This window comes from Oryza sativa, chromosome 6 (genome assembly GCF_034140825.1).
Source record: "Oryza sativa Japonica Group chromosome 6, ASM3414082v1".
Classification (NCBI taxonomy): Eukaryota; Viridiplantae; Streptophyta; class Magnoliopsida; order Poales; family Poaceae; genus Oryza; species Oryza sativa.
Window position 1 is genome coordinate 29,262,459 of NC_089040.1, and position 14,247 is coordinate 29,276,705.

The 14,247-nt window shown below is 42.6% G+C and overlaps 2 protein-coding genes across 2 annotated transcripts; both read left to right on the plus strand.

Annotated features, from left to right (window-relative positions):
• The first annotated feature begins 5,824 nt into the window (after window positions 1–5,824).
• Window positions 5,825–8,510, plus strand: LOC4341860 (polyubiquitin). Its single transcript, XM_015787471.3, has 2 exons — window positions 5,825–5,897; window positions 6,674–8,510. Exon 2 carries the CDS (start codon window positions 6,674–6,676, stop codon window positions 8,273–8,275), a length of 1,602 nt encoding a protein of 533 aa, XP_015642957.1. The 5' UTR covers window positions 5,825–5,897; the 3' UTR covers window positions 8,276–8,510.
• Window positions 8,511–10,235: 1,725 nt separating this feature from the next.
• LOC107281315 (leucine-rich repeat extensin-like protein 5) lies at window positions 10,236–11,603 on the plus strand. The gene is made up of 3 exons (XM_066311201.1): window positions 10,236–11,116; window positions 11,243–11,315; window positions 11,416–11,603. Exons 1-2 carry the CDS (start codon window positions 10,375–10,377, stop codon window positions 11,305–11,307), a joined length of 807 nt encoding a protein of 268 aa, XP_066167298.1. The 5' UTR covers window positions 10,236–10,374; the 3' UTR covers window positions 11,308–11,315; window positions 11,416–11,603.
• Window positions 11,604–14,247: the final 2,644 nt, after the last annotated feature.

Here is a 14,247-nt window from a genome sequence, read left to right on the forward strand (position 1 = left end):
GAAGGCAACAAGGGTAATAATAAAATTAGAAATAGTGCGAGGGTTTTCGCAGAAAATGCAGATCTCTTCCGCGACTCAATCCGGACCGTGCATGATTAATCCAACGTCCGGATCTATTGTACTCCGTATTTAATGTTGATAAGGCGATGAAGCGATCCTAAAGTTTTACAAATAAGTGGTCTCATCTTCTCGCCTATACTTATACTTAAGCTTATCAGCCAAAATTTAAATTTTTAACTTTAAATTTAGAGTTGATTTTGAAGTTTTCTCATCGAAGTTTATTTTTCAGCCTTTGCTTTTAGATCGCTAAGAACACGTATATAAAAGTTTTATTCACAAATTATTTTTCGTTTGCAAATATGTTGTAAACTCGGGACCACATATTTGGATCTAACATTTCCTAAAATTTTAGGATTCTTTTACATAATTGATAGAAATCCCGTCTTTATATTTACAGTTGGATATTAATAGCCAAATTTTACAAAAGCTTCGAAACAGCTAAATAAATAAGAGAACTAGAAGATTATAAAAAGAAAAGTTTATAGATACTAAGCTTCAAACTTCTTTGAAGTCCTATAGCTTTATACTCCTACATGCTCTTTCTTATGTAGCAACAACCCTTTATATCACAATTTACACAAAAACTTTTGATATTGAAATCAAACTATGGTCAATAGTCATATGCTGCTTGTTCACTCCTATCGCACTAAATCGGTAGCGAAAATTGTGGCGCTACTATTCCTAGTGACCTTATGATTTTGCAGGAAAGTTTTGATTTGTCTCGCTACCATTGGCGGTAATCATAATTATTTTTAGAAAAAAAATCATATTTCAGTCGCTACTAATTATATCGATTATAATAATAATGTACAAATTGATCCATTTTTAATTGCTTCACAACCATCTACATCGGTGTCCAACAAATTCGTAGAACCACCCTCATCTGCATCTGCCTCTCTCCTCCCTCGCCGTGGCTACTTTAGTTTCCTATCTGTCGAGGTCTAACATTGTTGCTGACGAGTGACGACAAGCTTACCATTACTACAGCCCTCTCACCTTGAGACAACGATCCAAGGGTAACCTCAAGAAACCAGCTATCTATAGGTGGCAAAACGGATTACCCCGCCTGAGCACGACGCGTGCCCCGATGGCGGCATGGTTAATAGGCCGTGTCGTACTGGGCCACGTGGCCTTGGTCGAGAAGGCTACGGGTCATTATGTGCAAACCGCTAGAGGTGCATGGGTTGTTGCCAGCCCATCCATATATTTAACCCTATAATTTGAAATATTAGGCTAGGAAAAAAGATAAAAGCAGAAAAAAGTTAGGAAAAACATAGCGAAATTAGGAGAAATGAGGGGAAATAGGAGAAAATATGGACGAGATTCGCTAAAAACGAAAAAGAAAGGGGCCATGCCATGCCGGCCCAAGCACGGCACGGCTAGATGGGCCGCTCCGTACCTGGGCCTGCACGGGAAGGCTCGGCCCATATGGCCATCTATACAGCGGTCCAAAGTGTCTTCATCCGATCGGCCTCTCTTCCCTCGCTGTGCCTGCTTCGGTGCTTCCTCTCCCCGTCCACCGGCTGCCGGAGCCAATGCAGACGGCCGGCTCGCCGTCGCCATGGCCCTCACACCTGACATAGCTGCTAGGAGGCAAACCAAGAGGATTAATTTTCTAACCAATGGACCAGCGCAACTGAGAGTCTGAAACAAAAACAAGATGCCTGTCCAATCTCTTGTTTTTGAGCAATTTTTCTATGCAAAAGTAAATGATTTGAGAATGAGTTTATGTAAATATCGCACTTATCTGAATGATCTACAATAGTAGAGTACAGGGTCAGGAAGCAGTACACTTCCAAAGAATTAAGAGATGTTGAGCTAGATTTCAATAGCTATCTTCCAAAGCAATAGCACAAGACATCCTGTATTCAGATGTAGCACGACAATCAGACAAGCAGCTGTGTTCGAGAAACCAAATTCAGAAAATTACTGAAGCATTGTTCTTCCTTTTCCTCTGAGTCACTTGCTCGCTATCTGAAGACTGAAGAGGAGGCAAAAGAAGTGAAGTGGGATAAGCGCATAACTCTGATGAAACAAAAAGACCTGTGACTTTGTGACATTGTTAGTAGGACATTATGTCATTACCTTACTGAAGTTACAGGGAAGCTTGTTGCAGTATAGTAAGACTGGAGAGTTCATTGCGTTATATATATATATCCTTGAATTCATTATGCTTTTTGTCTGAACAAGAGAAATGGCCGTGAATAAGAGCAAATATGAATGGGATTGTTAGTTTTCGGCTGAAAGCTCAGAGTGTGTAATTCGTTCAAAAAAAAAAAGAAGCTCAGAGTGTGTCTCTAGACTGTAGTTCTCTACTTATTTCCACAACCAAAAGAGCTGGCTACAAGAAGCAATATTGTCGAAGAAATTTTTCATGTCATGTATAAACATTGTGTCAAAGAATCTGAATGGACAGACTTCTAAATATATACTCTCTGATCATGACTACTAGATCTTGGTATTGAAACAAAATAGGTCTACTAGATCAAGATATTGTTTCCGACAATAATGATTTGTGGCAAAGATCAAAAGAATTTTGTCCAAAAAAATATGTCAAAAGAAGAACGATCTGTGCGGTGTGCCATTTCAATACTCACAGTAATATTCCAATCGCTGGAGACTCTTGCCATTGTCTCTGAACCCAAATAAGTTATGAGAGTAACATATTCTCAAAATACAAATAATTTGCGCAATGAGATTAAGAAAAAAAAAGACATTGGAGGAACTCGATGGATACGCATAGGTACGGGAACTGAATTCAATGTTAGGAAGGAACTAATTCTAGAATTTTCATGGAACGCTCGTTCTAGTCTTCTAGATTATCCTAGAACATTCAATTCATAAGAAAGACTTCTGAAATCGAAAGCAGAAACATCCACATAATTCCAGCTTGGAGGCTCATAATAGTCTTGTTCAATATGTATGCACCCCGCAACTAATGGTTCAATTCAACCGAGCCTAACGAATGCTGCCACCTGCCTAGTCATCCAATGCACATATTGTTCTTATCTTGCTCATCGTTAAGCATAGTTTTAATCGCCATTTGGCCAAACATTAACTACTATTAGTCCTGGAATTAGCTTCAACTTGCAGTACAAAGAAGAGATTAGTTCCAACTAAAACACGTCACGAGTGGTTTGGCATTAGTTGCAGGGTCGTTTTCAATTGTATGGCCCTATTAAATTACGACGGAGTCGTCGGTTGATCCTACAAGTCAATGATGAATTGCGTGTTTGTTTACCTGCAAGTGTCATTTAAGCAATTGGTTGCTGACTTAAGAGCCACCGTAAAACATGCTGTCCTGATCAGCTTGGGAAACAAAAAAATAATTCTCAGCAAACAGCTCCTTTCACCTTACGCACGTAGCACAATTTTACTAACAAAATCTAGTAGCATTAGCAGGATTAGATGACAAACGACAGCAACCTGCAACCTCATCAGTTACCCACATTCCCTAATAAACCATAATACTCCCTCCGTCCCATAATATAAGGGATTTTGTGTTTTTGCTTGCACTCTTTGATCACTCGTCTTATTCAAAAAATTTTGAAATTATTATTTATTTTTTTGTGACTTGTTTTATTATCCAAAGTACTTTAAGCACAACTTTTCATTTTTTATATTTGCATAATTTTTTTGAATAAGATGAGTGATCAAATAGTACAAGCAAAAACTCAAAATCCCTTATATTATGGGACGGAGGGAGTATAATACAAATTGATTTACAGGTAAAACTTTTGTATATGTGTTTTTAATGAGCTATTACTCCGTCCCAAGAAAAAGACAAACCCTAGCTATGAACCTATGTCCAGGTTTGTAGCTGGGATTAGGTTTTTTTGGGACGGAGGAGGTAAAAGACAATGTTTAAAAAAACTACATTGAAAATATTTTAAAATTAAGTTTGAAAATTCAAATTTTAGCTTTGACTTTGGTTTATTAAATCAACCGATGGAGCCCTTGAGCAAATCCAGGTTGTCAGGTTGACATTCTGATTAAAATCATGTATTGTTTCTCTATTTTCGTTCATGCCATTGATTAAAATCATGTAGTGTTCAGTTACTAGTTTTTTGTTCATGCTATTCATCTGATTATCTGAAGATACCTTGCCTAGACACTACTGAACTGAACTGAACGCGGCACGCCAAGTTTCAGACTTTCAGTACCAGTACATGAGTACAGAACTAGAAATCCTTTACTTACAACGAGAAAAACTAACACTACAAGAAACCATCTGATTAAAAATTTTGATGCAGTTCAGCTGCAAATACTGCAAAGAATCTCTACAAACAAACAGTCATCTGAAGATGAGAGATAGGAATCTCTCTCAATCTCTCTCTTCTCTGCAATGCCTGTCTATTGCAAAGTCACTGTGATTCTCAAACGAGGAAGACGACGACGAGGGAAAACCAAAAACCAGCGGATAAGAAGGAAAACCGCCTTTGCGAAAACCACAGCCTCTCTCCCTCAGGCTCAGCCTCAGCCTCTCGATTTTTCTTTGATTTTTTTATTAAAGCAAGAATGGTCCTTGGCTCTTGCTGGTACTACCAGCGTGTGGCCAAATCATGCAGCTTTGATGATGGAAAAAAGGAAAGAAAATTCAGGAGAGAGAGAAAGAGACGTGGGGTGTGGTTGGACCGCAAGGCACGGCGCCGTAGCCGTTGGCAGATGCGCGTCTCCCTCCGTCTCCGTTATCACGTCGGCACGCCGACGTCGCTGCGCCTGCGCGTGGGAGGCCAGGGCAGATGCTACGTGCCATCAGGAATGTCGACCTGATGATTATTTTGTTGATCATGATTTTCTTTTGGCTATTTGATTTTTTGAAAGATATTTTTTTCCCTGGGAAGACACCTATGGGACGAAGATATTATGTTTCTTATATAGCACCAAACAAATTTAATATATATATATATATATATATATATATATATATATATATATATATATATATATATATATATATATATATATATATATATATATATATATATATATATATATATATATATATATATATATATATATATATATATATATATATATATATATATATATATATATATATATATATATATATATCACATCAGTCTCTGCACAAAGTGCATCCTGGGCTGCTTCAATTATAAAGCCCCATTCACCACATTTGCTAGATAGTCGAAAAGCACCATCAATATTGAGCTTCAGGTATTTTTGGTTGTGTTGTGGTTGGATTGATTCTAATATATACCAAATCAATATAATTCACTACCAAAATATACCATAGCCATCACAACTTTATTAATTTTGGTAGCTTAAGATGGTATATATAATAACCAATTAACAACTGATTCTAATTTTACTACGGCCCAGTATGTACCAATACAAAACAACGAGTATGTTTTCTTCCATCGTAATCGTACACAGTACAAAAAAACCTGGCCAGCCTTTCTTGGGCTGGGGCTCTCTTTCGAAAGGTCACAAAACGTACACGGCAGTAACGCCGCTTCGCTGCGTGTTAACGGCCACCAACCCCGCCGTGAGCAAACGGCATCAGCTTTCCACCTCCTCGATATCTCCGCGGCGCCGTCTGGACCCGCCCCCTTTCCGTTCCTTTCTTTCCTTCTCGCGTTTGCGTGGTGGGGACGGACTCCCCAAACCGCCTCTCCCTCTCTCCTTTCTTTATTTGTCTATATTCTCACTGGGCCCCACCCACCGCACCCCTGGGCCCACTCACGAGTCCCCCCCTCCCCACCTATAAATACCCCACCCCCTCCTCGCCTCTTCCTCCGTCAATCGAACCCCAAAATCGCAGAGAAAAAAAAATCTCCCCTCGAAGCGAAGCGTCGAATCGCCTTCTCAAGGTATGCGATTTTCTGATCCTCTCCGTTCCTCGCGTTTGATTTGATTTCCCGGCCTGTTCGTGATTGTGAGATGTTGTGGTTAGTCTCCGTTTTGCGATCTGTGGTAGATTTGAACAGGTTTAGATGGGGTTCGCGTGGTATGCTGGATCTGTGATTATGAGCGATGCTGTTCGTGGTCCAAGTATTGATTGGTTCGGATCTAGAAGTAGAACTGTGCTAGGGTTGTGATTTGTTCCGATCTGTTCAATTAGTAGGATTTAGTCTCTGTTTTTCTCGTTGATCCAAGTAGCAGCTTCAGGTATATTTTGCTTAGGTTGTTTTTGATTCAGTCCCTCTAGTTGCATAGATTCTACTCTGTTCATGTTTAATCTAAGGGCTGCGTCTTGTTGATTAGTGATTACATAGCATAGCTTTCAGGATATTTTACTTGCTTATGCCTATCTTATCAACTGTTGCACCTGTAAATTCTAGCCTATGTTAATTAACCTGCCTTATGTGCTCTCGGGATAGTGCTAGTAGTTATTGAATCAGTTTGCCGATGGAATTCTAGTAGTTCATAGACCTGCAGATTATTTTTGTGAACTCGAGCACGGTGCGTCTCTCTATTTTGTTAGGTCACTGTTGGTGTTGATAGGTACACTGATGTTATTGTGGTTTAGGTCGTGTATCTAACATATTGGAATAATTTGATTGACTGATTTCTGCTGTACTTGCTTGGTATTGTTATAATTTCATGTTCATAGTTGCTGACCATGCTTCGGTAATTGTGTGTGCAGATGCAGATCTTTGTGAAGACCCTCACCGGCAAGACCATCACCCTCGAGGTTGAGTCCTCGGACACCATTGACAATGTCAAGGCCAAGATCCAGGACAAGGAGGGCATCCCCCCGGACCAGCAGCGTCTCATCTTTGCTGGCAAGCAGCTTGAGGATGGCCGCACCCTGGCCGACTACAACATCCAGAAGGAGTCCACCCTCCACCTTGTGCTCAGGCTCAGGGGAGGCATGCAGATCTTCGTCAAGACCTTGACTGGCAAGACCATCACCCTTGAGGTCGAGTCGTCTGACACCATTGACAATGTCAAGGCCAAGATCCAGGACAAGGAGGGCATCCCCCCGGACCAGCAGCGTCTCATCTTCGCTGGCAAGCAGCTTGAGGATGGCCGCACCCTGGCCGACTACAACATCCAGAAGGAGTCTACCCTCCACCTTGTGCTCAGGCTCAGGGGAGGCATGCAGATCTTCGTCAAGACCTTGACTGGCAAGACCATCACCCTTGAGGTCGAGTCGTCTGACACCATTGACAATGTCAAGGCCAAGATCCAGGACAAGGAGGGCATCCCCCCAGACCAGCAGCGTCTCATCTTCGCCGGCAAGCAGCTGGAGGATGGCCGCACCCTTGCTGACTACAACATCCAGAAGGAGTCCACCCTCCACCTTGTGCTCAGGCTCAGGGGAGGTATGCAGATCTTCGTCAAGACCCTGACCGGCAAGACCATCACCCTCGAGGTCGAGTCCTCGGACACGATCGACAACGTGAAGGCCAAGATCCAGGACAAGGAGGGCATCCCCCCGGACCAGCAGCGTCTCATCTTCGCCGGCAAGCAGCTGGAGGACGGCCGCACCCTTGCCGACTACAACATCCAGAAGGAATCCACCCTCCACCTTGTGCTTAGGCTCAGGGGAGGTATGCAGATCTTCGTCAAGACCCTGACTGGCAAGACCATCACACTTGAGGTCGAGTCCTCGGACACGATCGACAATGTGAAGGCCAAGATCCAGGACAAGGAGGGCATCCCCCCGGACCAGCAGCGTCTCATCTTCGCTGGCAAGCAGCTGGAGGACGGCCGCACCCTTGCCGACTACAACATCCAGAAGGAGTCCACCCTCCACCTTGTGCTCAGGCTCAGGGGTGGTATGCAGATCTTCGTCAAGACCCTGACCGGCAAGACCATCACGCTTGAGGTCGAGTCCTCGGACACGATCGACAACGTGAAGGCCAAGATCCAGGACAAGGAGGGTATCCCCCCGGACCAGCAGCGCCTCATCTTCGCCGGCAAGCAGCTGGAGGATGGCCGCACCTTGGCTGACTACAACATCCAGAAGGAGTCCACCCTTCACCTGGTTCTCAGGCTCAGGGGTGGGATGCAGATCTTCGTGAAGACCCTGACTGGCAAGACCATTACCCTTGAGGTTGAGTCGTCCGACACTATTGACAACGTGAAGGCGAAGATCCAGGACAAGGAGGGCATCCCCCCGGACCAGCAGCGTCTGATCTTTGCTGGTAAGCAGCTTGAGGATGGCCGCACCCTTGCGGATTACAACATCCAGAAGGAGTCCACACTCCACCTGGTGCTCCGCCTCCGTGGTGGCCAGTAAGTCCTCAGCCATGGAGCTGCTGCTGTTCTAGGGTTCACAAGTCTGCCTATTTGTCTTCCCCAATGGAGCTATGGTTGTCTGGTCTGGTCCTTGGTCGTGTCCCGTTTCATTGTGTACTATTTACCTGTAATGTGTATCCTTAAGTCTGGTTTGATGGTGTCTGAAACGTTTTGCTGTGGTAGAGCAGCATGGAAGAACTATAATGAATAAGTGATCCCTAATCATTGTGTCCAAATTTTGCTTCTGCTATACCCTTTTGTGCTGTTTCTTATGTTTTGCTTAAAAATTTGATCTGACAAACAAATTTGTCTAAATTATGCTCTTGTTCTGACTGTGTACTGTACACATTTGTATTGCTACCGGTTTGGCACATAGTTTTCTCTTTGATTGCAGATCAAACCCTTCTGATTGCAGATTGCTTGGCTATGGCTGATGTGCTCACTGTTCTTCTTTAGCTTGTATATTGCTGATGGTGGCTTGGCTACGGCTGAAAAAGTTGCTGCTGCGCCGACTTGGCAACTGTTGCTCCAGTAATGCTTTGTCCTCTCTTCCTAGCCGCCGACTTGGCACTTGGCAGCTGTTGCTCCTGTAATGCGTTGTTATCTCTTATCTCTTGAGATGTACTATGATTTTGAGGCTGTTTGACTTGTGCCAGATTGCCAGTGCTGATGCTATATTATCTCAGGTTTTTATGCTAGTATATGTTTTACTGTGTGCTGCCTGTGTCGAGTTACGTAATCTATTGAACCGCTATGCGTGTTGATGCCCTGTTGTTGCTTGCCAGATTGATGCCCCTGTTGCTTGCAGCTTGCAAGCTGTAGTGAAATCCTAAAATTCGAAGCCAAATCTATTCTGAACTTTTGAAGATCTGTGATGTCCGGAAGAAAAGATTCAAACAGATAAACGGGACTCTCCAGAATCTATAAAATAAATGATCGACAAACGCTTTGCTTTGGTAGGCTTCTCATTAACCCAAACATTCTGGAAGACCAATGCTGGAGGAAAACATAGAAAAAAAACTCTCTGTTCCCATAAAAGAAATAGTACTCCGGTTTATCTAAAAATATGAAGAATTCTGTGTTTTCAATATCAATCTAAATTCAGAATAGCTAGAAGCTGTGTGATCTGGAAGACAAGCGAACCCAGAGATAGAACTTCACACTGATTGGACTCATCAAAATTCTTGTGTTTGGTTTAAATCTCTGGTTTATTACAAACAGAAGTATCAGCTCCAGACTTCATCACGCAATTGCCGTAACTATGCATATATGATATATCCAAATGACGAGACGGCATTTATTTGTTCAGGACTGCAGAGTCCCGTATCTTCAGTATAGTTCTGATAATTACAAATTGAAGTTTTAACTCTGGACAACGACATACTTTTCTTTTTTGAGGTAAAACAAAGGAATACTCTGCGGTTTATCTGAAAAAAAAGAGTTATATGTCCTCAATATCACCAGAAATTAAGAATTATTACTACTACGAGCTTATATTATCTCTTCGAGGCAATCAAAACAAAAGAGACAGCTTCACACTGGTTGGACTCGCAAAAATTGTTCAGCCAGCGTAATCCAGAATTCAGATAAGTATCAGGACGAAGTATTAGCTTCAGACTCCATGTGCCGTAACAATGGCGTTCTCCTCTCCTCCTGTGTGTATGAAAACAACTGCAAACTTACAAATTCTGTCAACTTATATCTGAAAATTTGAAAAATTTCACCCATGTAGTTTGAGATCGTCAGGATTGCAGGCTGTATCATGATGTTCTCTATTGCATCCTTAACGTTAAACGAAAGCACAGATGAGAAAACATCATACACTTTGCACCCGTAATAAGTTCATTAGATATCTCTTAATCACGTACGAAAATCAGTCGAGAGTTCAATCTCGTTACATGAACGTTCAAACTAAAATCTGCTTTTACGTACAAGAAATTAATCCAGAGTCCAATCTTATTACACGAACATTCAAACTCCAAATCTCTACATTCTAACGCTATAAATTGCGAGCGATCCCACGTTGCTCTGCACAACAATCAGCCAAAGCCGCAACACCAATCTCACCACCCACCACCGATCTCTCGCCGACGAGACAGAATGGCGCCGTCGTCCAAGCTCGCCGCCCTCTTCTTCGCCTTCGCCGTCGTGGCGGCGGCGGCGCTGGCACCGGCCGCAGAAGCGAGGGTCCAAGGGTTCAACCATGAAGCGGCGTCCGAGCCTGCCATTGCCGCAGCCGGGGAGTCCAAAGCTGCCACCGGAGGAGGAGCGCCGACATTGCCGGGATTACCCGGCTTGCCGTTCCCGCTCTTCCCGTTCCTCACGCTCCCGTTCCCGCTGATCCCCATCGGCGGCTCTTCTGGCGGCGGCGGCGCCGCTCCGCCTTCGGCTGGCTCTGGCTTCCGGTTCCCGTTCCCGCTCCCGCTGCCGTTCCCTGCGCCCGCCTCGCCGGGCGGCGCTCCGCCGTCGTCTGGGTCCGGCTTCCCGGCGTTCCCGTTCCCGTTCCCCAGCTCGCCGGTCTCGCCACCGTCTCAAGCATCACCCGCCTCGCCGGCGGCACCGGCGCCGCCATCGCCGCCGCAGCCAAAGGAGTGCTTGACGCCGCTGTTGTCGATGATGTCGTGCGCGGACTACCTGACGAACAGCAGCGCGCAGACGCCGCCGGGCACCTGCTGCGAGGGGTTCAAGTCGCTGGTGAGCACGGCGCCCATCTGCCTGTGCCACGGCATCAATGGCGACCTGAGCAAGTTCCTCCCGCTCCCCGTCGACATGATGAAGATGATGACGCTCCCCAACACCTGCGGCGCCACGGTCCCACTTCAGACGTTCTCCATGTGCAACAGTAAGTTCTTGCTAATCAAATTACACCCTAATTAAACCCTATCGTAAAGCATGTTTATTATTTCTAATGCATTGTTTGTTTGAAGAGATTAATCTGATTAATCTGGTGACGTGTTTGATTTGACAGCGCCATCAGTGCCGCCATTGATGCCTTCCGCTGCTCCAGCGCCTGCTAGTCCCCCATCTTCATAGATCTTCAGGTAAATTCATATTTGAATTTGAAACTCTCTGAATTTTGTGCGATCTGTTAAAAATTTGAGATGTTATACTAAAATGTCCTTTTGATTTTATTCTTGGCAGGTGTGTCACCTTAGTCCGTCACCACTCACCGCATGTGCCGGTTGTCGTCGTCTTAAGTTTAGTCTAAGGAGTTTTCGATAAATATAGTACTCAGAGTTTAGGGTTTTGAGATGTGATTAAGTCATGATAGATATTTGTGCAGAGTCTATGTAATTTTTTGTCCATGGAATAAATAATAATTTAGTGAATTTTGTCCTTGTGATTAGTTGATTTGACAATATTACTGCACTGCAATGGTCTCATCTAGCCAGTTATTCTACCTCGAAAATAATTCATTGGGCTATATTTGGGCCTACAGGCTACAAGCTGGAATGCAAACTGAACTGAGAGCCAAGACTAAGTTGGCCTTTTTTCATGCTTGGCCCATATCCTCCTCGTGGCTCTCAAATACTCCTTCCGTTTCTAAATATTTAACACCGTAGATTTTTTAGCACATGTTTGATCGTTCGTCTTATTCAAAAACTTTTGTGAAATATATAAAACTATATATATACATATAAGTATATTTAACAATGAATCAAATGATAGAAAAAAAATAATTACTTAAATTTTTTTAATAAGACAAATGATCAAACATATTTAAAATAGTCAACGGCGTCAAATATTTAAAACGGAGGGAGTATAATACAGAAAATACGGGAAAAGGTCTACAACCTGAGTATAATATCATGTACCACTCCACCAAATTTTAAATTAAATCCACATATTCACGATAAAGGGAGTTAAAGTAAAAATTGCATGCCATCTCGTAGAAAAAGAAATTACGCGTGTCGAATACATGAAAAAGGTAGACTTCACCTCTAAACAATAGAAAACGATCTCCTCGGACGGCAACGTCGCAACCAATAATAAAACCAAATTAACCTTCTAGAACAAATTCCAAATGGTATCTTCTTTCTCCTACACCTACTTATGTGTACTACGTCTAGTGCATAACCAAATCCACTTACATTGGTACTCTCCTGTATACTCCCTCCGTATAAAAAAAAACTTAATATAGGAGAAGATATGATCCCTCCTAATATAATCTAGATAAAGAGTAGTTCAAATTTATTATTTTAAGAGGGTCACATTATCTTTTAAATTGAGTTTTTTCTTAAACGGAGGGAGTATATTTGTACTAGTACTGTCACAGTTCAACAAACAGCATCATTCAGCCCAACATATATATACTCTACTCCTAGCTGTCAGCCACACACTCACGGGTGTATACCAACTACTAAGCTCATCAGCTCGTGAGATGGTATCATTGACACCTTGAACAATTAATGGATTATCACTTGTTTTTTTTTATTTATACATCTCCCTTTTTGTTCGTTTCTTGATCAGAAAAGTGTGTGTCTTTGTTAGTGCTGTTCTTTTAACTGTTGGGTGGATCATGCTTGGATGGGGTCTCTTCAGCATTCATCTTAACCCTTTTGAACGTCTTTTCCACTTTGTTGTGCTCTCCTACTCGTAAGCGTGACCTTGCATTCTTGAGATTTTTCCCCCCTTTACAGTTGTATCCATCAAAAAAACAAATGGTAAAAGATTGGAATGGCTATAAGTGGTGTAAAGAATCGTTAGGTTCACTACTTAAATTACAGCTACTAAATGATTAGCACAAATCTCTGACAGTGGAATATATTTTTGTTAACTGTTATCATCTATCAAACTATATTTTAGGGGATCCAATATAAAGCTGAAAGTGAGAGGTGTAATTGACAACCAACCTCTGAAAGAGATGTAGTAAAGATGAAGGTCGTTTCCAAGGATTCCCCCATGCACACAAAAGGGCTTGCCGTTGCCATGCAAAGTAACACAAATTGCTGATTTTTTTGCAGGAAATGTCAATCTGAAGCTGTGCTTGTCCCTGCATCTTTTCTCTTGCTTGCTTGCCCGGCCTTGCAAGTGATCCCCGCAGGTATCTTGTACTAGTCAGAAAAGGGACATGGTCTACACTCTACTGAATATGATATCTGAATATGATATGGAGTGATATTGTTCCAAAAATCTACCTAAGTGAGCCTTCAATGATGGGAGCAGATAAGCAGAAGGACCAGGTTCAGAAATTAGCCTGTCTACAGCTTGTTAATTGTTAATTGGATCTTGTTAATTACTCAAGTGTACATCCTCCGTTCAGACTCATAGTTAATTTAGTTCTGAGCACAGCTGCAATTTGCAATGATCTTTACCTCTAAGCAAAATATTTGACCCGGGCAGGTTATAGGCCATCTCAGTCCATCAGTTGTCACGTCTATGAGCTGGGAAGTTGTGATGAACACGAGCTGAATTAGAGCAGGTATAATAGCAGGCTATTAGCCAGCTATAAACATATTTTAATGAGATAAAAGATGAGAGAGAAGATGAGCGAGCTACAGATATGTAGCCAGCTGCAGCACGGACTCTAAGACGCAATGTGTGTATGACAGGTGGGACCATATATTAATAGTATGATAAACAACTATTGTATGAATTGTCTATTAGATTGGCTATAGATAAATTGGAGTTAATAGTGGGCTATACTATTAGACTTGGTCTTAGGTGAATAAGACACATTTACATTTCGTATTCGCCAGGCCGTATCCATAATTTCATACGTGAAGACGAGTGAACTTGTACAGTGTACAATCTGTACAATGTGTGGTTTCCGAGGCAGACTGGTTTCCAGTTTTTTGATGGCTGGTCTTGAAAAGCAATACCTCCGCATTTGGTGGTTACTGGTTCGCCGTTCAAGAGCTGTTGTCCTCCACAGCCAACAAGACCTTCCTCAGTTCCTCTCCATTGTGATCTTCGTGTTACGATCCATTTGGTGTTTGTGAAATGGTGAATTTTCAGAAATAAAACAACTGT

Excerpts from the sequence above, each read along its gene's own strand:
- LOC4341860 (XM_015787471.3), top strand. The coding sequence starts at position 6,674 with ATGCAGATCTTTGTGAAGACCCTCACCGGCAAGACCATCACCCTCGAG.
- LOC107281315 (XM_066311201.1), top strand. The coding sequence starts at position 10,375 with ATGGCGCCGTCGTCCAAGCTCGCCGCCCTCTTCTTCGCCTTCGCCGTC. Across the intron at positions 11,117-11,242 it reads GACGTTCTCCATGTGCAACA|CGCCATCAGTGCCGCCATTG; the intron begins GTAAGTTCTTGC and ends TTGATTTGACAG.